Source organism: Ranitomeya imitator, chromosome 1 (genome assembly GCF_032444005.1).
Source record: "Ranitomeya imitator isolate aRanImi1 chromosome 1, aRanImi1.pri, whole genome shotgun sequence".
Taxonomy (NCBI): Eukaryota; Metazoa; Chordata; class Amphibia; order Anura; family Dendrobatidae; genus Ranitomeya; species Ranitomeya imitator.
In genome coordinates this window covers 656269152-656295534 of record NC_091282.1, presented here as the reverse complement: position 1 = coordinate 656295534, position 26383 = coordinate 656269152, and the positions used below count along the sequence as shown (strand labels likewise).

The following is a 26383-nucleotide window of genomic DNA, read 5'->3' as shown; positions in this document are numbered from 1 at the left end:
CTGTCACATGCAACTCAACACACAAAAAGTTGCTACACGCATGTTGCCACACAAAACTCATCTCACAAAAGTCGCTACATGCATGTCGCCACACGCAACTCAACACGCACAACTTGACAAATGAAACTCGCCCTAAAACACACACAAGTCTGGTATCTTTCAAAAATAAAAATCTGATTAATAAACAGACAAACTACAAGAGCAACAAATGTATCATATAGGAAATATGGCAGCTGTCAGTCACATGACCTGTCTATTATGTGTATGTGTGAGCTAATATATACTGCCAGGGGGAGGGCTTCCTGTTGGCTGGGGATTTATCAGGCTGCCAATTTAGCTTACAAATACTGAGGTAAAAATACTGAGCAAATAACGTGTGAACGAGGTCTAATACAGGAGGAGATGACATACAGGTATATACTATATACAGGAGCAGATGACATACAGGTGTATACTATATACAGGAGGAGATGACATACAGGTATATGCTATATATAGAAGATGACATACAGGTATATACTATATGCAGGAGGAGATGACAAACAGCAGGTATATACTATGTACAGGGGAGATGACATACAGGTATATACTATATACAGGAGATGACATACAGGTGTATACTATATATAAGGGAGATGACAAACATGTATATACTGAGGTGAAAATGAGAGGTGTGAGGTGAAAATGAAAAGGTGTGAGTGCAAAATGAGGAGTGAGGGAAAATAGTGGAGTGATCAGAATGGCAGACGCGGTACTGATTAAGGTACGCGTCTCTGACTGGGGAGCACAGAGAGAGCAGCACGAAAAGAATGTCTGTGCCAGTTCCCCCCTAGCATCACTCCTCCCCCTTTAGTGATGCACTAATTGGAAGACCCCCAGCCGGCCAGTGGGCACTAGAGGGGAGGGGTCCTACGGCCACTCCTACAGGGGTTAAATCCAGGTGTCCGGCCGAGAACTTTCTCTTTCACTCTCGGCAGGACACCTGGAAGCGTTTGTGCCTGCATCCCTGTAGTAATGTCGGACCCCCTGGTCGAGGCCCTGCGGAAAGGATTGGAACAGAGAGGTGAGCACTGGCTTCAGGCCATCCTTACCGGCCTCAGGGCTCACCTCCCTGGGCCTTCTCCTGACCCCGCTCTGTCTTTCCTCACCCCTTCGGCCCCTGGCCCCATAGGTCCGTCCTCCATTACCCCTTTGTCCCCTGGCCCCATAGGTCCGTCCCCCATTACCCCTTTGTCCCCTGGTCCCGTATGTCCGTCCTATATTACCCCATCGCCCTCTGGTCCCCTGGGTCCGTCCCCCAGTATCCCTTCTCCAGGGCTGTTCTCCCTCACCCCTCCGCCATCGGGCCCCCTCGGGCCTAGCTCACCTCCAATACCTTCGGGAGCACCAGCGCCCTGCGGTCCGTCGTTTGGCCCGGCCCCGATCGGTGGACAGAGGCCCCTCTCTGCGCCGCTGTCGGTGCCGGACCCCTCGGCTGTAGGGGGTCTGGGGGCCTCTCGAAGGCGGCGGGGTAGAGCCGGGCGTCGCACCCGTCGGAGGGTGGCCGGCATCTCCTCGCCGGCTCTTGTCCGGACTCCGGTGGGGGCAGATGGCAGTGATGGGCAGCCGGCTCCATCCCGGCTGTGCGGGGCTACATCCGGCGGCGCCCGGCGGCGGACGGTGTCGCCCCCTTCCCCGGCCGCTCCGGAGAGGCCGGTGGTGGCGCCGGGTGGCAGGCGATCCGCCCGCTTACCCCGCGCCCCGGAGCGGCTCCAGGTCGGGGAGGGGAGGGCCTCGCCGCCTCGCAGCTGCAGGCGTCTTCCGGAGGCCTCGGACACCGCTCGGAGTGCTGGGGAGGTTCCGCCCAGCCACTTCCGGTCCCCGCCCACCCACTTCCGGTCGCGGCAGATCAGCGCAGAACACAGCGCTGGCCGGTCCTCGGTTGCCCTCCCTGCGGGCACATATACGCCGCCCGCAGGGGGTAACCTGGGGGCTGGTGTTAACCCATCACGTTCACCACAGTGCGCTGATCGGTCGAACTCGACCGATCAGCGTGCTGATTTATCACCTGGCCTGACCACCAGCCTACCCCCGGCAGACGCAGCCCTGATGCCTGTACGGGGGTATCAGGGGTCAGGCCAGAGAGGTCACAGGGCGGCTGAAGAGCGCGTTGTTCGGTCCCATGGGACCGAGCTAGGCGCTCAACAGCCGCGCAGCGGGAATCATGGCGACACCTCAGTAAACGCACCAAGCACAAACACATTAGCACCTCCCCCCACTGCCCAAAACCTAAATAAAAATTATCCGGTAACCGCTGCCCCGTCAAATCCCAGCAATGGGGAGGAATATGGTTACCTCCTGACGCCCCCCCTTCCGATTAGCGTTACAGGACCATCTACGGCCAATTATCCCCCTCTGTCTACTGATAGAATCCCCCCCATTGCACCGCATAATAACGGCGGACGAAGGCGTAGGCGCCGCACGTCCTCCCAATCTTCCTCCGATAACTCCCGTCGCCGTTCCCGCTACTCCTCTAAACGTCCCTCCCGTCACCGTCGCAGACGCAGCTCCCATAGGAGCCGCCGCAGATCCCGGGCCTCAGGATGGCTGTCATCAGCAACATCCGAGGGGTCCGAGGTATCGCTAAGTCCGGATAAGAGTCATCGTGAACGTGGCAAGTCCTCTAAATCACGGGCACCCTCTAGGGCTTTCAGCCGGGGAGAACAATCCCCCGCGGCTTCCAGCCACAACAACCATCACGCAGTCGCTGAAGACGGAGCCATCAATCCGCCACTATGTGGTAGTAATCGGGCTCCCCCCGCGGCTTCCAGCCACAACTACCACCGCGCAGTCGCTGAAGACGGAGCCATCAATCCGCCACTATGTGGTAGTAATCGGGCTCCAACGCACGATACTCAGCACATCGGCCAGTCCCACGCTGTAGCGGGAGCCAGAGTTTCCCCGTCCTGCGACATCCCCCCGTCAACATCGGCGGGGGTTCCTCCAGGATCGGTGTCCACTCGTCCAGAGTCACACAGCGGTGAGTGTTCCAAGGGTAGCGAGGAAACGTTACGCTACGGGGTTAATGTGAAGGAAATGGAGCTAACTTCAGCGTTAAAGGAGATAATCCTGCAATTATCTCAGGCAAGGGGAAATGTGGTGAACAATTCAACACCACAGTCCGCTAATCTACACAAAGACGCCTTCTTCTGCGGGATCAGTCCGCTAGGCGCTCATATAGACCAGGAAACGAGACTGAAGATATGGAGCAACGATTACATAGATATATGGTCGCTGTTATCAGCCGACCAACAAACGGTGGATAAAGCGAACGATAGGGGTTTTGATAGGGGGAGATCGAAAATTGCTCTAACCATGAATAATTGGATCCAGGCCTTCGCAGTATTGGGCTGTATTATGGGCCAGAAACATCCGGAACGCTGCTCCGAATTGTTTATATATCAGGACATGATATATAGTTCGTACAAGTCGCACGGCGGTTCAGCCTGGCGACGGTACGACGAGGAGTTCCGCAGGCGTCTGGCCCTACAGCCCAATCTAGGCTGGGGGGTAAAAGCGACAGACGTGTGGTTGCGTATGATGTTGTCTCAAAAGCAGCCCCCCTTTTCAGCCACGACCACTAATTACTCCGGAGCCGCAGGTCAAAACTCAGTGGTCGTGCGAAAACCCGGGGCCTGCTGGCTATATAACGAGGGAAACTGCCGTTTCCACGCGCTATGCAAGTTCAGACACGAATGCTCCGCTTGCGGGGGGGGACACCAAGCATCGAGGTGCACTCGTCAGCCGCACAAAGGGCCTACAAGGCAGAACCCCAGTGAGCGTAACCGCGATGGCCCCCTGGCTAAAGCTCTACCCCAATAAGAAAGCGGCTCAGCAGCTGCAGGCGGGATTCACCGACGGGTTCTTTATACCCTTTAGGCTAACAAGAACGCCAACCCTATCCGATAACCTTAAATCAGCTCGCGAATTCCCCAAAATTCTTAGGCAAAAAATTGGAAAGGTGGTAGAATTGGGTAGAATAGCAGGCCCCTTTACGTCGCTCCCCTTCAAAAACATTAAAATATCACCGTTAGGCATCATACCAAAAAAGGAACCCGGTAAATACCGCCTAATCCATCATTTATCTCACCCAAAGGGCGATTCGGTTAACGACGCAATTACCCCAGAAGAAGCTTCTGTCTCATACGCGTCTTTTGATAGGGCGGTAGAATTAGTGCGGGCAGCCGGGACCGGCGCCCTGCTCGCCAAATCGGACATTGAATCGCCATTCCGTTTACTACCCGTGCACCCCGAATGTTTCCACCTTCTGGGCTGCAAAGTGGACCAACACTATTACTTCGACATGTGCCTCCCAATGGGATGTTCCATCTCATGTCACTATTTCGAGCTATTCAGCACCTTCCTAGATTGGGTAGTTCGGTACGAGACGGGCAGTAAATCCCTAATTCACTACCTCGACGATTTCCTGTTCGTCGGCCCCAGAAATTCTAAACTCTGCTCCGATCTACTAGAAAAATTCAAATCTATCTCACTCAAATTCGGCGTGCCATTGTCACCGGAGAAAACGGAGGGACCATGTAATGTATTGCCCTTTCTGGGCATTGAAATAGACACCAACTTGATGGTGTTCCGCTTACCAGAGGATAAAATACAAAAAACCCTGCAAATGTTGAAAGGCTTCCGCGAAGTTAAAAAGGTAACCCTACAGCAAATGCAGGCGTTATTGGGTCTACTGACGTTTGCCTGCCGCGTAATGCCGGTCGGCAGAGCATTCTCGCGCAGACTATCTCTGGCAACAAAAGGCGCTTCGCAGCCCGGCCATAGAATTAGGCTCACTCGTTCGCTAAAAGCAGATCTGCTAGTATGGCAGACGTTCCTGCAATCGTACAACGGTCACACGTGTGTCATGGCTAGAGAGATCACAAGCAAGGAATTAGGGCTGACAATAGGGTGGAACAAAAAGGAGGGTTTCGCAGCAATCTATAAAAACCAATGGTGCAAATCTGGTTGGCCAGAAAGATGGACGACAACAAAGTGGGGGCAAGACCCGGCCCTATGGGAATTGTTTGCGGTAGTAGCAGCGTTGGAGATATGGGCCGATCTGTTGAGGAACATGAACATTCGTTTCCAAACTAAAAATGTGAAAACAGCGAGGAGTCTAAATCACATGTCGTCTTCATCCTTGCCCATACTCGCTCTCTTGCGACGGCTCGCACTGATATGCCTAGAAAACAATATTTGGTGTAGAGCCACCGTGGTGGCGGAGGTTGACGAGAATATCATTAACCCATTGTTATTTTCCAATTGGCAGGCTTTCAGAATCCAGCAGCACAACGCGCAACCCCTGGGTATCCTGTGTCCACTGTCCCTGTGGGATACAGTGGCCAATCATTGATGCCCTTAATCCGGGCCTCCGTTTCGCCAGCTACCTGGCAGGTGTATGGTAAGGCTTGGGAGGAGTGGTGCTCACTAATTCGGGGTAGGCCAGTCGATAAATGCGATCAAGCACGAAGCGCGGTGACGACTGATTTTCTAATGCGGATGAGAGGAGATGGGGCGTCGGGCACCTCGGCACAACGGAAATTATCAGGGCTAGCATTTTTCTTTCAATTATTGGGATGGGTAGACGTAACTAAGTCCTTCTGCATAAGACAAGCCATAAAAGGTTGGAAAAGGCTTCAGCCAAGCCAAGAATGTCGCCGCCCCATTTCACTGAGACTATTGCAGGACCTGATTGCGTTATCCCCGTCAGTCTGCTCATCGCAATACGAGGCAGCCCTCTTATCGGCAGCTTTTGCGACCGTCTTTTTCGGAGCACTGCGTATCAGTGAATTGCTACCGCGGTCAAAAAACGCGTCGGAAGGCGGCCTAATTAATGAGGACATAGTAATATGCAGCGACGCCCTGCGCATCAGGGTTAGAAAATCCAAATGCGATCCCACCGGTAGGGGAACATGGGTCCTGGTTAACTCCACTGATGGCCCAGCTTGCCCGCTAAAAATGGTTAGAAGATTCGCCGAGATAAGACACGCTGGTAGATTTTTCTTCACTCATACAGACGGGTCCCCCCTGACCAAGTACCAATTCCAGGCGATATTCAAGCTATGCTTGGAAAAAAACGGCGCAAACCCAAAGGAGTACGGAACACATTCGTTCCGCATTGGGGCAGCCACGGAAGCGGCTAGGGCAGGAGTGTCAGAGGCCGAGGTGCAGAGAAGGGGTCGTTGGAAGTCCGCATGCTTCGCCAGATACATTAGACCCGACTTGCTTAATTAACATGTGTTGTCTCTTACAGGGGTTGAAGTTTGGGTGGTAGGAGATTCCTACGTTTACTGGGCCGAAAAGAGGGCCGAACGGCGGCCAGGAGGGATAAATCTTTACCTCCCGGGCATAAAAGTTAAATGGAGGGGTGTCAGAGGCCTCCAGTGGAAACAGGTGTTCAAAGAGATGGTTGGAATAGCAGGGATGGCGGAACACCCGGTGATAATGGTGGTACACGCGTGTGGCAATGACCTTGGCAAACAAAAGGTGGCCGAATTGTACAAATGGGTGACAACTGATATGGAAAGGTTCAGCTGTCTATTCAGGAACATGATACTGGTGTGGTCGGATATAACACCACGGGCCGTCTGGCACGGAGCAAGAGATAAAAAAGCCATAGAGCGGACAAGGAGCAAATTCAATGCTCGGATTGGAAAATATGTGAGAGGAAGAGGCGGTATCGTGATTCGTCACCACCAGCTACAAGGGGATAACACGCCACAATTAAGACCGGACGGAGTTCACCTAACGGACATTGGCCTCGATATTTTTCTGTCTGGTTTACAGGATGGGGTTGAACAGGCCTTAACATCGAGGGGTGGGGTCGGAGTCCCGCGTAGGTAGTACACGGGATCCTCCGTGGCGGAAGAAGCGGGGGAGGGCAAAGGTCGTAACCGCTCGTTGGGCCAATTCCCCTGTCGATCACGGACAGGAGCTCGGCGCGAGCCGCTCGTTACGATATGTAATTGCCCTTTCTCTGCTTATTTAATTAATAAACTGTGACCGACCTGTTCAACCCACCTAGGACTGTGTGTGTTTGATTACGGGACTGATGGGAGGGGGGAAGGCACTGGTTACGACACCCAGGTCTCCACAGTCTGGCAGACGCGGTACTGATTAAGGTACGCGTCTCTGACTGGGGAGCACAGAGAGAGCAGCACGAAAAGAATGTCTGTGCCAGTTCCCCCCTAGCATCACTCCCCCCCCTTTAGTGATGCACTAATTGGAAGACCCCCAGCCGGCCAGTGGGCACTAGAGGGGAGGGGTCCTACGGCCACTCCTACAGGGGTTAAATCCAGGTGTCCGGCCGAGAACTTTCTCTTTCACTCTCGGCAGGACACCTGGAAGCGTTTGTCCCACCCACCCTCCCTTTTAAAGGCTAATTATGATACTAACCCGCAGGATAATGTAAATGTGTGAATTATGTTGTAATATTTAAAAAAAAAAAAAAAAAAAAGTGTTTTTTTGCATACGTATGTGATATAACTAACCCTGGTAACCTTTATTAAGTCACAGCGGAAGAAGCGGGGGAGGGCAAAGGTCGTAACCGCTCGTTGGGCCAATTCCCCTGTCGATCACGGACAGGAGCTCGGCGCGAGCCGCTCGTTACGATATGTAATTGCCCTTTCTCTGCTTATTTAATTAATAAACTGTGACCGACCTGTTCAACCCACCTAGGACTGTGTGTGTTTGATTACGGGACTGATGGGAGGGGGGAAGGCACTGGTTACGACACCCAGGTCTCCACAGTCAATGACAGATGTGAGGTTGAAATGACAAGTGTTAGGGGGGAATGAGAGGAGTGAGGGAGAAAATGAGAGATGTGATTGGGAAAATAAGAGAAGAGAGGTGCTATAACTAACCACAGATATTTACTATGCCCAGGCAACGCCGGGCTCTTCAGCTAGTAACTACTATAATACTGCCTCCTATATACAAGAATATAACTACTATAATACTGCTTCCTATATACAAGAATGTAATTACTATAATACTGCCTCCTATGTACAAGAATATAACTACTATAATACTGCCTCCTATATACAAGAATATAACTATAATACTGCCTCCTATATACAATAATATAACTATAATAGTGCCTCCTATGTACAAGAATATAACTACTATAACACTGCCTCCTATATACAAGATTATAACTACTATAATACTGTCCCCTATATACAAGAATGCAATTACTATAATACTGCCTCTCATGTACAAGAATATAACTACTATAATACTGCCCCCTATATTCAAGAATGTGACTACTATAATGCTAACCCCTATGCACAAGAATATAGCTACTATAACACTGCTCCTATGTACAAGAATATAACTACTATAATACTGACCCTATGTACAAGAATATAACTACTATAATACTGCCACCTATGTACAAGAATATAACTACTATAATACTGCCTCCTATATACAAGAATATAACTACTATAATACTGTCCCCTATATACAAGAATGTAACTACTATAATACTGCCTCCTATATACAAGAATATAACTACTATAATACTGCCCCCATATACAAAAATAGCTACTATAATACTGTTCCTATATATAAGAATATAACTACTATAATACTGCCTCCTATATACAAGAATATAACTACTATAATACTGTCTCCTATGTACAAGAATATAACTACTATAATATTGCCTCCTATATACAAGAATATAACTACTATAACACTGTCCCCTATATACAAGAATGTAACTACTATAATACTGCTCCCATATACAAGAATATAGCTACTATAATACTGTTCCTATATATAAGAATATAACTACTATAATTCTGCCTCCTATATACAAGAATATAACTACTATAATACGGTCTCCTATGTACAAGAATATAACTACTATAATACTGACCCTATGTACAAGAATGTAACTACTATAATACTGCTCCCATGTACAAGAATATAACTACTATAATACTGTCCACTATATACAAGAATGTAATTACTACAATACTGCCTCTCATGTACAAGAATATAACTACTATAATACTGTCCCCTATATACAAGAATGTAACTAGTATAATGCTAACCTCTATATACAAAAATATAGCTACTATAATACTGCTCCTATGTACAAGAATATAACTACTATAATACTGACCCTATGTGCAAGAATATAACTACTATAATACTGCCACCTATGTACAAGAATATAACTACTATAATACTGCCTATATACAAGAATATAACTACTATAATACTGTCCCCTATATACAAGAATGTAACTACTATAATACTGCCTCCAATGTACAAGAATATAACTACTACAATACTGCTCCCTATATATAAGAATATAACTACTATAATACTGCCTCCTATATACAAGAATATAACTACTATAATACTGCCTCCTATATACAAGAATATAACTACTATAATACTGCCTCCAATATACAAGAATATAACTTCTATAATACTACCTCCTATGTACAAGAATATAACTACTATAATACTGCCACCTATGTACAAGAATATAACTACTATAATACTCTCTATGTACAAGAATACAACTACTATAATACTGTCCCCTATATACAAAAATACAACTACTATAATACTGCCTCCTATGTACAAGAATATAAATACTATAATACTGCCTCCTATATACAAGAATATAACTACTATAATACTGTCCCCTATATACAAAAATGTAACTACTATAATACTGCCTCCTGTGTACAAGAATATAACTACTATAATACTGCCTCATGTACAAGAATATAACTACTATAATACTGTCCCCTATATACAAGAATGTAACTACTATAATGATAACCCCTATGTACAAGAATATAGCTACTATAATACTGCTCCTTTGTACAAGAATTTAACTACTATAATACTGTCCCCTATATACAAGAATGTAACTACTATAATGCTGCCTCCAATGTACAAGAATATAACTACTATAATACTGCTCCCTACATATAAGAATATAACTACTATAATACTCTCTATGTACAAGAATACAACTACTACAATACTGCCTCCTATGTACAAGAATATAACTACTATAATACTGCTTCCTATATACAAGAATATAACTTCTATAATACTGCCTCCTATGTACAAGAATATAACTACTATAATACTGCCACCTATGTACAAGAATATAACTACTATAATACTGTCTATATACAAGAATACAACTACTATAATACTGTCCCCTATATACAAGAATGTAACTACTATAATGCTGCCTCCAATGTACAAGAATATAACTACTATAATACTGCTCCCTATATATAAGAATATAACTACTATAATACTCTCTATGTACAAGAATACAACTACTACAATACTGCCTCCTATGTACAAGAATATAACTACTACAATACTGCCTCCTATGTACAAGAATACAACTACTACAATACTGCCTCCTATGTACAAGAATATAACTACTATAATACTGCTTCCTATATACAAGAATATAACTACTATAATACTGCCTCATGTCCAAGAATATAACTACTATAATACTGCCTGCTATATACAAGAAGGTAACTACTATAATACTGTCCCCTATATACAAGAATATAACTATTATAATACTGCCCCCATGCACAAGAATATAGCTACTATAATACTGTTCCTATATATAAGAATATAACTATAATAGTGCCTCCTATGTACAAGAATATAACTACTGTAACACTGCTTCCTATATGCAAGAATATAGCTACCATAATACTGTACCCTATATACAAGAATGTATCTACTGTAATACTGCCCCTATGTACAAGAATATAACTACTATAATATTGTCCCCTATATACAAGAATGAAATTACTATAATACTGCCTCTCATGTACAAGAATATAACTACTATAATACTGTCCCCTATATACAAGAATGTAACTACTATAATGCTAACTCCTATGTACAAGAATATAACTACTATAATACTGCCAGCTATGTACAAGAATATGACTACTACAATACTGCCTATATACAAGAATATAACTACTATAATACTGCCAACTATGTACAAGAATATAACTACTATAATACTGCTTCCCATGTACAAGAATATAACTACTATAATACTGCTCCCTATATATAAGAATATAACTACTATAATACTGCCAACTATGTACAAGAATATAACTACTGTAATACTGCCACCTATGTACAAGAATATAACTACTATAATACTGCCTATGTACAAGAATACAACTACTATAATACTGTCCCCTATATACAAGAATGTAACTACTATAATACTGCCTCCCATGTACAAGAATATAACTACTATAATATTGTCCCCTATATACAAAAATATAACTACTATAATACTGCCCCCATGTACAAGAATATAGCTACTATAATACTGTTCCTATATATAAGTATATAACTACTATAATACTGCCTCCTATATACAAGAATATAACTACTATATTACTGCCTCCTATATACAAGAATATAACTGCTATAATATTGTCCCCATATACAAGAATATAACTACTATAATACTGCTCCTATGTACAAGAATATAACTACTATAATACTGCTCCTATGTACAAGAATATAACTACTATAATACTGCTCCTATGTACAAGAATATAACTGCTACAATACTGTCCCTATGTACAAGAACATAATTACTATAATACTGCTCCTATGTACAAGAATATAGCTACTATAATACTGCTCCTATGTACAAGAATATAACTACTATAATACTGCTTCCTATATACAAGAATATAACTACTATAATACTGCCTCATGTCCAAGAATATAACTACTATAATACTGCCTCCTATATACAAGAAGGTAACTACTATAATACTGTCCCCTATATACAAGAATATAACTATTATAATACTGCCCCCATGTACAAGAATATAGCTACTATAATACTGTTCTTATATATAAGAATATAACTACTATAATACTGCCTCCTATATACAAGAATATAACTATAATAGTGCCTCCTATGTACAAGAATATAACTACTATAACACTGCTTCCTATATGCAAGAATATAGCTACTATAATACTGTACCCTATATACAAGAATGTATCTACTGTAATACTGCCCCTATGTACAAGAATATAACTACTATAATACTGTCCCCTATATACAAGAATGTAACTACTATAATGCTAACTCCTATGTACAAGAATATAACTACTATAATACTGCCAGCTATGTACAAGAATATGACTACTACAATACTGCCTATATACAAGAAAATAACTACTATAATACTGCCAACTATGTACAAGAATATAACTACTATAATACTGCCTCCCATGTACAAGAATATAACTGCTACAATACTGTCCCTATGTACAAGAACATAATTACTATAATACTGCTCCTATGTACAAGAATATAGCTACTATAATACTGCTCCTATGTACAAGAATATAACTACTATAATACTGCTCCCTATATATAAGAATATAACTACTATAATACTGCCAACTATGTACAAGAATATAACTACTGTAATACTGCCACCTATGTACAAGAATATAACTACTATAATACTGCCTATGTACAAGAATACAACTACTATAATACTGTCCCCTATATACAAGAATGTAACTACTATAATACTGCCTCCCATGTACAAGAATATAACTACTATAATATTGTCCCCTATATACAAAAATATAACTACTATAACTTGTAGATTGTGAGCCTTCGCGGGCAGGGTCCTCATTCCTCCTGTACCAGTTATGACTTGTATTGTTTAAGATTATTGTACTTGTTTTCATTAAGTATACCCCTCCTCACATGTAAAGCGCCATGGAATAAATGGCGCTATAACAATAAATAATAATAATAATAATAATAATAATATAATACTGCCCCCATGTACAAGAATATAGCTACTATAATACTGTTCCTATATATAAGTATATAACTACTATAATACTGCCTCCTATATACAAGAATATAACTACTATATTACTGCCTCCTATATACAAGAATATAACTGCTATAATATTGTCCCCATATACAAGAATATAACTACTATAATACTGCTCCTATGTACAAGAATATAACTACTATAACACTGCTCCTATGTACAAGAATATAACTACTACAATACTGCTCCTATGTACAAGAATATAACTGCTACAATACTGTCCCTATGTACAAGAACATAATTACTATAATATTGCTCCTATGTACAAGAATATAACTACTATAATACTGCTCCTATGTACAAGAATATAACTACTATAATACTGCTCCTATGTACAAGAATATAACTACTACAATACTGCTCCTATGTACAAGAATATAACTGCTACAATACTGTCCCTATGTACAAGAACATAATTACTATAATACTGCTCCTACGTACAAGAATATAGCTACTATAATACTGCTCCTATGTACAAGAATATAACTACTATAATACTGCTCCTATGTACAAGATTATAACTACTATAATACTGCTCCTATGTACAAGAATATAACTGCTATAATACTGTCCCTATGTACAAGAACATAATTACTATAATACTGCACAATATGTATAAGAGTGAACAAGAATAGAAGTACAGTGATATTGCCCGTTCTCAAATCTGTCAGATTTAGATATTATGAATATTGTTGATGTACTTCTTCTCGGGATTCTTGATGGACACAGCAGCAGAGGATGAGATGGGAGATAAGACAGGAGGAGAAGATTCAATCGCCTTAATTGCCTGCTGCTATTATCAGTCCCCTGATCGGATCAGAACGACATTAGTAAAATTTGAATTGGCTAAAACCACAGACCCTCGGCGTAGTGGATAAGCTCGGGATAGTCATTGTGACACCGCAGCTTACCCACAACAGGTCTTAGCTCTCTGTAGAACTCGGAGTCTCCTCCTTCACCAACAGCGGCTATTGACAAGCCCCTCCATTCCAGAAAGCCAATCTGTATCTTAAGGTCTTTGACAGAGGTCCATGACCTTTCTGACCTTGAGAGCCACATTTAGTTCTGCAAGAGGGTCGCGATCCACATCCAGCTCCTGTCCCCCCTCACAGTAGTGGCAACCAAAGCCCCCATTGCGGGTATAATGATAACCAAAGCTTTTCCACACAAATCACCCTGAAGCAGTACAGCAAGATCCAGGGGTTCCCACCACACCCCACCACATTCAGCATTCTTCCATTACGCACTCCCAACACAGTCACATCCATCTTCAAGCACTTCCTCTGACCGGTAGTATCATCTTGTCTCCAGCGTAGCATACGTAAATTATCTCCAAACCCCCAAAACCAGTAGATGTGTACCTGGATCTGCTCTTCTCTGCAGGGCTACTCACCATTTTGAGATGTGCTCTTCATACTAGTTTACTAAATCTGGAGCTAATGCACCAAGCTGGCAGACAGTCGCGAGACCCCTGGTATATGAGATACCAGAAGAAGACAGTGTAAATCAGAGATCTATCGAGTAGTCTATCGATACCTTACACATATAGTGGCACGTTTTCTGTGGTGCCTTATGCCAGATGTGCACACAAGTCATCTTTGCAGTAGAGCTTACAATCTAATATCCATGCTTCGGGTAACAAAGGGAGAGGGTTAAACACCCCGTGTAAATCTTGGAGAGCATGTGGCTGAGGTCACCTGGGGTCGGGAGGAAATCCGTCTAATCTCCTGAAGAGGACTCAAGCACTTGCCATTCTTTACAGTAAATACACGCGGCTTCATGATGAGCGCCTATGAGACATAACCTTATATCTAGAGAGCAGTGAGGTCACAGAACCATCACCACGAAGGTGTATTCAGGCCTCACCATTTGTGTCCCAACCACTGTCCTGGACCCCAGTAAGGGCCCATGATTGGGCAAGTGCCAAGAGATAGTCCTAGTCCTCTAGGATGGATTTTCTTGAGAGTTCAAAGGAACACTCCTAATTGTGCCGCGAAAAGATTCACCTTTTCCTAAAACCTTAACAACTCTTTGGGCCGAGAGGCAGCTTGCTGAAACAGAAGTCAGTCCTGGATTAATGCCTTGCATTCTCATCTTAAAAGTGACCACTTTCGGATATCTAATATATTGCGCCTAGACCCCCATCCTCATGCATGTTTAGATATGATGACCGTAAGAGGCAGCGAATCTGATTGGCTGAGGAGAAGCCGGGGTGTTTTGCGGTGTGTATATATAGCCCTCATGTTTGCAGCCTCCGCGTCGTCATTAACTTCCATTCATGAATTTTTCTTTTTTTTCTTTTTCAATGACATTATTGTCGTCTTAGTAACCGGCCGCAGACTGCATAGCAACTGACAGCATCGCTCTGAGAGGAGGATTTGGGGTAAAGTAGGGAGAGGCCATGACAACGCTCTCCCTGAATTTATGAGCCGAAAAGAAAATTTAATGGTCAATGCTTAGCCAGGGTGGGGGTTCTATGAAAAAAAAAAAAGATGACGAAACCCGGGAGACCAAGGGTGATACATTTATTCCATTCAGTAGTCTAGGGAAATCTGATGATTTCATAGACTTAATTGTCACCCAGCTTTCCGCACTGTATCCTAAAATGGAAAATTGTGACTCTCTGGTACCCTATGTGAAAAGATTCATGAGATGTAGTATAAAAAAAAAAAAGTATGTGCCCTCCTTCCCCTCAGCCATTCACATCATTGCACCTCATACAAGTAAGAACAGGGAGAAAGAAGAATGGAGATAAGAGAGAGGAGGAAGGGGTGGTGGGTTCATGACTAGGGGTGGAGGGGAGGGGGTGAGGGATTTGGGGCCAGAGAGTGGGGGGGGAAGGTGTCGGATCAAAGTTAAATATGCATTTTTCAAACTTTCAAAAGATGCATCCAGGAAAAGCCTCAGCGTCGGCCATTAACGCTCTCGTTCCCAGGGTCATGGTGTGCGGATGAGGGACCCAGACAAAAGCTGGGAAGGAAGCGACTGCTTGATTATTCTCACTAATCAGATCCAGAATCAGGATCGGATTTCAGACAATGACAATTATAATCCATTCCCATTTACAGGACAATGAATGCCAGGAGTTTACAATCTACTGGCTACTTGTAAAAAAAAAATACAGACACACTGTCATGTCAGACAGTATCACACTTAATAAGGTTAGAAACACAGCTCAAGAGACAGTATGATGGATTAGATACACCACTTGGTATTGTGTGAGGAGATGTTTTTCCATTTTGTACATATATTTTTCTGACATTTCCTATGGCGAAAATAATTGGAAAAAATGGTCATGTCGTAAGCATGCTGCTTTTCAGGTGTTTTCTACTGAGACTACCTTAAAACGACTGCGGTGTGTTTATGAGGGTGTTATGACCGCCCCTCGTTGGTCCCGTTCTCGGAGCCGCACATGTCACTCCGCACACCTTGGCCTTCATTTAGCTTTGTGGATCGTCATAGTCTCCACATATGAAGTGTGCAGAGCAGCACATCGAGGACTCGGGAGGGGACACAGTGTCCTCCACAGCTTTTATTGCCCTGGCTTCTGCCACAGTCACATGTCAGCCATTTTACAGCCAGGAAACAAAGAAAAGCAATTTATTAGAAAAGATGAATGAGAATGATTGTGCCATTACATGCTGAGGAAAGGTATTCTCAGGGCAGCACCAAAGTGTCTGCCGTACCACAGTAATGAGAGGCTTGGATACATGGCTCAGCAGACAGTATCACACTAGACATGCTTAGATACAGCAGCTGAGATATTCTGTGATGCAAGGTGGGCACACTCGTGGTATCTCCCCTTTCCATGATCACAGGTAATAGTGCACGGCCTCAGGCTTCCTCCACCAGGGAGTACACCCAATGTCGGGTCGTGTTAAAATCTCTCATTCAAAACTTTGAAAAATGCAAAAATGAAAAACAACCACGAGCGACAGCACCATACCTCTGCCTGCATACCCGCCCCTCCTCCATCACCGCCCTGAGACCCTCCCTCCGTCCACCTGGTAACCATGGCAAAGGAAATTCAAATCTAAGCACTTGGACAATGGCCGTCCGCTTCCCCTGTCACCCCTCCGTCCCTGCCTCTCCACACCCGTCCTTCCCTGGGACTGAAAATAAACAAGCTGTTACCAGGGAAGCGGAGACCACGCAACAAGCCCCAAATCTCTGCCTTTTGCCTGTCGTTACCAATTCACATCACTCGGTGATGGTCGCCACTAGTCACCTGGCCTTTTTATGCACCGTACCATGGCTGCCCTCTACTGAGGCTCCCATCTTCAACAAGGAGACAATTAATAAATAACAGAGGAAAAAAAACGCATGCCACCCTCTGCTCCTGGCAACCAAACAACAGCTGAGCTGCGCTAGAATGTCACAGCCCTTCATGGATGGGTAGGACAGGGACTTTTCACCTATTGTGTCCCCCTATAGCTTGCGAGTAGGCCCCTCACTCCTACTTGAACTCTCCAAATTGTCTTACCTTGTATTGAATTTATGGTCCATATGTGTTACCACTTAATTGTACAGTGATGCGGAATATAAAAAAATATTATTTATTGCTGGGACTTGTCGTCCACATGCACTGTTGAACTGTCGAAAAAGGGAGAATTGAGCTCTGACAAAGATCCTTGAGGTTGTTCGAAATGCATAACTTTTTACAATCATGATACAGAATCTTTTTAACCTAGTTTTCCAATAAAGTTTTTGCATTTTAAGAAGCTGAATTTTCTCTACGATTGAATCGACACGTTTTGGTCCCATGGAATCCTCTGCTTTAATACGTCTAGAGCCTTGGTGAGCATGGTTTCCTTTCTTTTTTTACTTATACTGAAAATGTATCGGGTATGTCCAAATGGGTTTGAATAGGCAGCAGATACCTTCAGCCCGTGACAATTTGCCCACTTCTGATACTCAGGTGAAAATATGGCTTAGATACTAGGTCTCCTCATCAGTGAATCTGGTGAATCCATCACAGAAGCCCCCGATATGTGATATATGGCCCCTACCTGCTGTTAGGGAACACAGAGATCACCCTTGGAGAGGGTCATCATCATCTTGTAGGAATTAAAACACAGCACAAAGAGGGTTAACAGATTAAAATGGGAAAAAATAATTGCACCACGTCCAATATAAATCCTACAATTGGCAACTCTTTGGGAGGGCCTTAAAAAAAAATAATTCCCCAAATATCTCAAGCAATAATTTTTGGCATGAGTTCTCCTTTTAGTTGCATGTATCCTATTGTGGACGACCTTAAAAGAGATGATCTCTGTGAATAACTATTAAAAGTGGCTCTCTGACTATATATTTCGGCTACAGTTAATTTTTGAAGTCTGGAAGAAAAATGGTGGCTAACAAACCTCTACCTTAATAGCAGAGTGGCTGATTAGTTATGGCAGTTACAAGCTGTGTGGCCGACTACCATTTGAGTAACTCTCCTGCTAAAGGATGACTGACGTGACAACTTATCGGCATTGGACTTTGTGTGTTTTTGAGGTGGTGTCTTAGAAGGTTTACAATGTGTTTACCTTAGGCTACGTTCACATTAGCGTTGCGCCGCCGTTGCGTCGGCGACGCAGCGGCGACGCGCCCCTATGTTTAACATAGGGGACGCGTGCGTTGTTTTGGTGGCGTTTTTCGCCACGTGCGTCGTTTCCGACGCTAGCGTCGGACGCAAGAAAACGCTACAATGTAGCATTTTCTGTGCGTCCGATTTTCGTCAAAAACGACGCACGCGTCGCAAAACGCGCGCGTTTTTGCGCGCGTTTGCGCGCGTTTTTACGTGCGTCGCGCGTTGCGTCGCCGACGCAGGGCGGCGCAACGCTAGTGTGAACCTAGCCTTAGAAAAATGTGTAGACTGGACCCCCCCCCCAGACATACTTCTACATAACTACTATTTAATGAATGGTTTAGGTAACCAAAGTAGTGTGAATCCATCAATCTTCGGACCATACGAGGACCCAAATAGTTTTCGGGGAGCATTCTCGGCCACTCATTGAGGTTACTAAGAAACTCTTAAATTGCTGTTGGTCACATTACTTTGAAGTTGAGACCATGAAAATATTAAAGGCAAAAGTTTTAGAAAAACTATTTTTCTTCACCCTTTTATTATTATTGCTACTGTTTTTGCTGTGTAACCTCGAAGTTGTGTGAGCTGCTGGGAGTTTACATTCACATTTTGTCCCATAATCCACTAGTTGTAAATACACCCGCTTTTCTCCTCCAATATACTTCTAAGTTTAAACCTAATCCCAACACCACAGAAACTTTCAGAGTAAAAATATTCCTGTGAAAGGACCGAATGTTCCACACCCCAATGCCGGAGGACACTAACTTGTTCTGAAGTGACCCTTGGGACCCCTCCCCTGTTGAGAAGATAAAGGTTCTTTTGTCCCTGTAGGAGACAATGCTTGCTTTCCCAAGAGAATAGGATCTTCTCTCATCTCTGGTGACACCACCTGGGATCATCTCAGAGTCATGACAAGAACTGCAGGTTCAGAGAATTGAGACAATGTTTGCTCTCCTCTTAATTATGCTCATTAATGTATTTTAATCATGTGGTTGATGTTTTTTTTCCATGTTCACAATGGATACATTATAAGAATTAACATAGAGCAGAAAATGAGACCCTGTTCAATCTGAAGACTTGGAACCAAAAATGCCTGTTCTTGGGCATCAGTTTCAGTGGGATTTACAAAACTGAGGAAAAGCTGGACTGGGCAAATTGCTTTTTTACCCATCTATGAAGATAAATGTGCGATTTATCTCCGTCACCAGCTCAACCATCAGGTTCTAATGAACACAGCCAGTTGGCTAAGTTGTCTACATGTTAGTTAAAGTTAAGAAATGTATAAACTAACTTGGAGAACTTCAGATACTGACTTCTTCAAATAGACACCCTAAAAATCCTAAGCTCCCCAATATACTAGAACAGAAGCTTTGGTAATACAAATTGGTATTTCAGAGGTCTTTTGGTGGGTGACACTGCTCATTAGTTCATGGTCTAAATACAACACCATGCCATAATACATACGTAGTGATGTGTACAAGGAAGAAGACAAACACCAGAAACCCGATAGCTTGATACTATCAAGATAACGGCGTAGAAGACCCTGGTGGAACGATCTAGGCTTGCACAAAGCTGATCTTCCTACAGGACATTCATCCATCAAGTCACCATGGCTTGAGATCGAACTGAAGGCTGTTAAATAATAATAATAGTGATACAGTTGTAGTCATCTTAAGTCTTATTTTACTGACATGATGGTAGGTCAGAGACTTTATTTGTCTTTACTTTGACCAACTTAGAGAACGTCTCATGGAGACATATTTCTTTGAATAGAAACCTAGTAATCCTAAAATAATGGACGCAGGATCTCCCAGTTGATACCCCATTCTTAAACGCTTTGTCATGTTGAAAGGGATCGCCTGACTCCGTTTTCATTATTCATTTATCCAGTATCCTCTTCTACCCAATTTGCGTAAACTAGATTCTCAGGAAAACAAATTGGTAGTTCAGGGGTCATATGGTGAGCGATTTCACACTCTTTGGCTCAAGACTTAAATACACCACCACCATACGTTGACGCAATTGTACCCCACTTTATTGCAACTTGCTTAACAAGTAATAGTCAGTTGTACCATAAGTGGCAGAAGACCAAATATTCTTCCAAATTTCAATGTGGGTGAGGGTGGATGTCAATTTAGTTTGCATGACCTGCATGTGTCTGGGATTATCGCCTGAAGTCTCCGTCTCTGGTGTAACCCTAATCTAAATGAGAGCATTAATTCATAAAATGTGCTCCCCCCCTCTCCAACTGTCAAGTAGAAGCCCCCCTTTCCCCTCTGTATGCAGTAAAGCGTGAATAATCCAGTCTGACACCTGAGGCAAAACTGCAAGGCGTCGACAAAGTTACCCTTCATCTGCCAAGAACCTATGAATCTAAGAAGTTTGTTATGCTCTCTACCCCAACAAAACAAAAAAGATAGCGACAGTAGTCCAGTCCCAAGAGCTGATAATTCAGACAAAATACATAACAAGCTTACACACAATACAGTGACATGTAAAACTTTGAGCACCCCTGGTCAAAATTACTGTTATTGTGAACAGGGAAGCAAGCTGAAGGTGAAATGATCTCTAAAGGGCCTAAAGTTACAGATGACATATTTCTTTTGTATTTTAGGCAAAACAAAACTAAATTATTTTCATCTTTTACATTTTAAAAATCACAAAAAGGAAATTGGGCTGATGCAAAAGTTTGGGCACGCTTGGAGATTTGTGTGCTCAAATCACTTTTACCAAGGTTTCAGAACTTAATTATCCTGTTAGGGTTATGGCATGTTTAATATCGACGTTAGGAAATGCCAGGTGATGCAAATTTCCCAGGTGTATAAAACAAAACTGCCTCCTCTAATCATGCGCAAAAAACAACAGCCATGGGTTCTTCTAAGACGCTGCCTAGCTCTCTGAAAATGAAAATACTGGAGTTCCACAAAGCAGGGGAAGCCAATAAGGAGATAGCAAAGCGTTTTCAAGTTGCCATTTCCTCACTTCGAAATGTCATTAAGAAATTGCAGTTAACAGAAACAGTAGAGGTCAAGATAAGGTCTGGAAGACCAAGCAAAATTTCTGTGAGAGCTGCTCATTGGAATGCTAGATAGGCAAATCAGAACCTCTGCTTGACTGCAAAAGACCTTCAGAAAGATTTAGCAGACTCTGGAGTTGTGGTATTGTTCTACTGTTCAAAGCCACCTGCACAATTATGGCCATCATGGAAGAGTCATCAGAAGAAAACCTCTTCGGGATCCTAATCATAAAATTCAGAATCAGAAGCATGCAAAAGAACATCTGAACAAGCCTGATGCATTTTGGAAACAAGTCCAGTGGATCAATAAGAGTAAAATATTGCACAGAATTTCAGGAATAGAACATCTCGCCAACTATTAAGCATGGAGGTGGATCAATCATGCCTTGAGTTTGTGTTGCAACCAATGGCATGGCAAACATTTCAAGGGTAGAGGGAAGAATGGATTCAGTGAGATTTCAACATTCTTGCAGCAAACATAACACCATCTGCAAAAAAGCTGAAGGTGAAAAGGGGATGGCTTCTACAAATGGAATAATGATCCTAAACACAAGTCAAAATTCACAATAGACGACCTCCAAAGGCACAAACTGAAGGTCTTACACTGGCCCTCACAGTCCTCTGATCTGAAAATCATTGAAAATCTGTGGCTAGATGTCAAAATAGCAGTGCATGGAAGACGATCCAGGAATCTCACAGAACTGGAAGAATTCTCTAAGGAAGACTGGATGAAAATCCCTCAAACAAGATTTGAAAGACTCTTGCCTGGCTACAAAAAGTGTTTACAAGCTGTGATACTTGCAAAAGGAAGTGGTACTAGGTACTAACCATGCAGGCTTCCCAAACTATTGCATGTGCCCATTTTCCTTTTTGTAATTTTTAAAATGTAAAAAAAAATATAGATATATATTTTGGCCTAAATACAAAGTAAATGTGTCATCTTTAATTTTAGGCCTTTTAGAGAGTATTTCATCTTCAGCTTGCTTTAACTGTTCATAAAAACAGTAATTTTGACCAGGGGTGCCCAAACTTTTAGATGCCACTATACATCAAGTAAAGTAACTAAGTCATATTGTAACTAGTAATATATGCTAGTCTGTTATCAGGCACCAGTGACCCATATCACACCGGCCCGGATTTTCCTTTTTATAGTCGCTCGAGCATGCACATCCTCATTCCCTTACGAGTCCGCTCCACCTGCGTTGGTGGACTGAGATGTTTATATTATAGCAGGTGGAACAGGAAGCCTGTGTCTGGCCAGGTAACTCTATCCCCAGGCTCAGGTGACAGATACTGATCTTCATGATCAGTCAACATGTCCACACAATTGTTACTATGAGCCTCAGGCTGCAAGCTCACGTATATTTCGACACACTGTATTCAGCATACGCATCCCGGCACGCACCAGAACCTGCAGACGTATGTATCTCACAATACAGAAGGCACACATGAAGCGTACCGCAAACTGCACACATATGCAGACACTACAGCTGTCCATGTGTGTGTAGACTGAAGTGAATACGGATACTTAGATAATTGAGGACATCATTAATTGCTTGAACAATGTCAGGAGTACTCTACTTTTCGGAAACTTACCAAGATACTGAGGGTCCACACGAGGGGAGAAGAGACCAAATTTAATAAAAATGGGGAGCATGAAGCCAAAGCGCACCCACTCGATGACATAGAGAGGAGGGCGGCCAGCTTCATGGAGAAGGCTGCACGGCAGCACCGCACTCTCTCCTACGCGGCCAACCACAGCTTGAGCGTCCGATCGAATGGTACCTAAGGGAAGAAGACAATGGCATGAGGACAACCATCACCATGTATCTTTCAGGAGACAGGACAGATATGGAGAGAGATCAGTAGTGTAATAATCTGCAGGATATATTACTATGGAGTGAGCAGGGCCTGTGCATTTCTCTGAAGCCTGAGTAGATGACTAAACTGGTAACAATGGTCGTTACAGGTTATCTACTGCCAATACTGTGAGATAAGTTTCCTTTTCCCCCACTTACCTTCACTGCAGTAGAATGACAGGCTGAGGAAGAATATCCAGGAAGCCCAATGCATAGCACACACTTGCCAGCCACACATAGGCAGACGGCCACAGTAAATTCAGCTGTCCTTTCATGCAGCATCAGGAGACCCAATGCAGTGACCTCCAGCGTGCCTGAACACTCCACAGCACAGAGATACGGACAATATGTCCCTCCAGGAAAATGTCACTCAGCCTCAGGCCGGAGTCCAAGCCCACGATGCTGAAGTCACCCTAAGGCGTCAGCTGAACGTCCAGTTATTAGGTAATATCCAGTGTGTGGAGCTGCAACTTCTCCTAAAATGAGACCCTCGTCTTCTTCCCTAGTGGGGTATACGTCCCGGGCTGCACAGAGTCGCCTTACAGACCTGCAACAGAGAAGTTCAAGAGTAATGAGCACCACTGTTCCTCAGCAGATCAGTCAATATTTGCTCAGTCCACACCTATCTACATAGTGTCCACTAAAGTCTGAACAGGGGGCAAGGCAAACAGTAAATTCCTGAGCAGAATCAAAAGCTGCAAAAAGAAGAGATCACCCTAAGCAGATGAAATCACCATGAACTTGACCTGGTGGTCCAAGTTTAGGAATGGTCACTTTCAGACGTCCATACTTCCTATGCCGGTAACCACTGTCTGACTATACTCCCTTTTATAGCAGGCAATAAGGAAACCCAATATTTGATCGGCAGCTCGAAGGTCAAAGGATTAAACTAATATTCCAGAGGAATCTGATCCATCAAAACTCTGAGGACTATTCCAGCAGAGGAATGTTCTCCAGAAGAACTGATTCATAGCATTAACTATATTTTTCCAGTTATACACTACAAAACCGCCTGGAACCTCATGCCTCACTGCTGCCGCAGACACAGCTTTTATTCTTTTATATTTATCTTCCCAAAATCTGGAATTCTACATCAACGTTCCCCATGATGGCTTTCTCAAACTTGCACCTCCAAAGCTTTATTTTTATACTGAAGTCGCTGAATAGTAAGAAGAAAATAGTTTATTTTTCTTGGAGAGAAGCTTGGAAAGAAATCGGGCACTTTGTATTTCTTGCCATGTTGGGCGGACATTTAATATCCCAATGATAATTGAAACAGTCCCTGCATGGTTCTGGCACAAAACAGACTCAGCCAATATAAGACAGATGTAGACAGGGTAGAAGGAACTTGGAGCTTTTCGAGATTCGTCTCTATTTGTGTGCACTTCAGTGGCTGGAGAACAGCAAGTACCAGCAGGTATAAGTACGGAATACGGTACCTAAGGATGTTTCTCAAGACCCCACTGTGAGCCAGAATTGAGAGCTCTCCTTTTCATCTGAATGGCCACCATGTAATACTACATTTTTCCTCTTGTGGCCGAAACCAGCTTTTTGCTAGGGGTGTATGAATTGGGACCCGTGGCGATCAAGTGATCACCAGAACCGTAGTTTCTCCGAAATGAGAGTGGGTGTCTTAATGGCTTCGATGACTGGATCCTTTGTGCCTAATTGAATCCATATATGAAATGTATCACTTTGCTCAAATAAAACAAAAACTAATCTACTCTTAAGCCCTTCAGGTCCCAGCACTTTCAGGACATTTTTTTTATTTTTTAGTAGTTTCTTCTATTCCATCAACGTGGGATTTTTTTTTTTAATCAACTTTTATCATAAATGGGGAAGGGATACAGAAATAATAATAACAATTATTCAAAAGGGTACAATAATAATAATAATAATTTTTATTTATATAGCGCCAACATATTCCGCAGCGCTTTACAAATTATAGAGGGGACTTGTACAGACAATAGACATTACAGCATAACAGAAATACAGTTCAAAACAGATACCAGGAGGAGTGAGGGCCCTGCTCGCAAGCTTACAAACTATGGGATAATATACAATATACAATAATAAAGAGGCAGGAGACTGGAGCGGTAAGGAAAGGAAGGTGGAAAGAAAACGTGGGGTGTTTTTTTTTACCATTTTAGTTTACATATAATGTATGACTACTTCCCCTTCCACACAAAAAATAGTGCCAACGCATTTCAAAACCCACATGTTTTTCTTTGAACAGAGTTTTATTTCATTTTTTTTGCAGGGCAATTTGTTGTTGCATTGCTAACATTTTAAAGCAAATTCAATTTGTTTTGCTTTTTGCAGGCAATTCCGTTATTGCCTTTAGGAGGTTTTTTCTTTTTTGGGGGGAGGGGGACTGGGTGTTAAAAATCATAGTAGAAATAGATGAGGTGACACTGATTATTCTATTTTTTTAACAAACACTTTCATATTTTAGAGAAAAAAATGTTTTGTGTGTACTGTATATAAAATATATATATTTTTTTGCAGTTCCAGTAGGGTCCTAGATTATGCATGCCCACTAAGACTTCTTTGACACTTCCGTAGGTACGGGGCCGTCACAAAGCGTCGGCGCGACGTAGCGACGGACAGTGGTGATTTTTTGCACAACGTGGGCAGCGGACGCAGTGTTTCGACGCGTCCGTTGCCCATTGTGAAGTTGTCCCAGGGAGGAGGGGGCGGCCGCGCCTGCGCAGTTCAAAATGAAGGACCCGACGTACGAAAAAACGTTCCCTTGAACGCTTGTTCGCTACGACGGTCCGCCAAATACCGACGCATCCAGTGCACGACGTATTATACAAGTCTATGGAGAAAAAAACGCATCTTGTGGGCAACTTTGCAGGATGCGTTCTTTCTCCAAAACGACGCATTGCGACGGAGGCCAAACGACGGAAGTGTGAAAGAAGCCTTATATAATACTCTGCCATAAGTCTGCATGGCTGTGAATTCTTGTAATGCAAGT

At 43.3% G+C, this 26383-nt stretch overlaps 1 protein-coding gene across 1 annotated transcript in view; it reads right to left on the bottom strand.

The window, feature by feature from the left end:
• The window catches only part of IGSF9 (immunoglobulin superfamily member 9), a 143991-nt gene that overhangs the window by 113038 nt on the left and 4570 nt on the right, over positions 1–26383 (bottom strand). Inside the window, exons 2-3 of the mRNA XM_069728767.1 lie at positions 23563–23950; positions 23141–23329 (exon numbers count right to left, since the gene is read on the bottom strand). Of these exons, the coding sequence (XP_069584868.1) occupies positions 23141–23329; positions 23563–23641 (268 nt within the window). The 5' untranslated portion in view covers positions 23642–23950. The remainder of the gene's footprint in view (positions 1–23140; positions 23330–23562; positions 23951–26383) is intronic.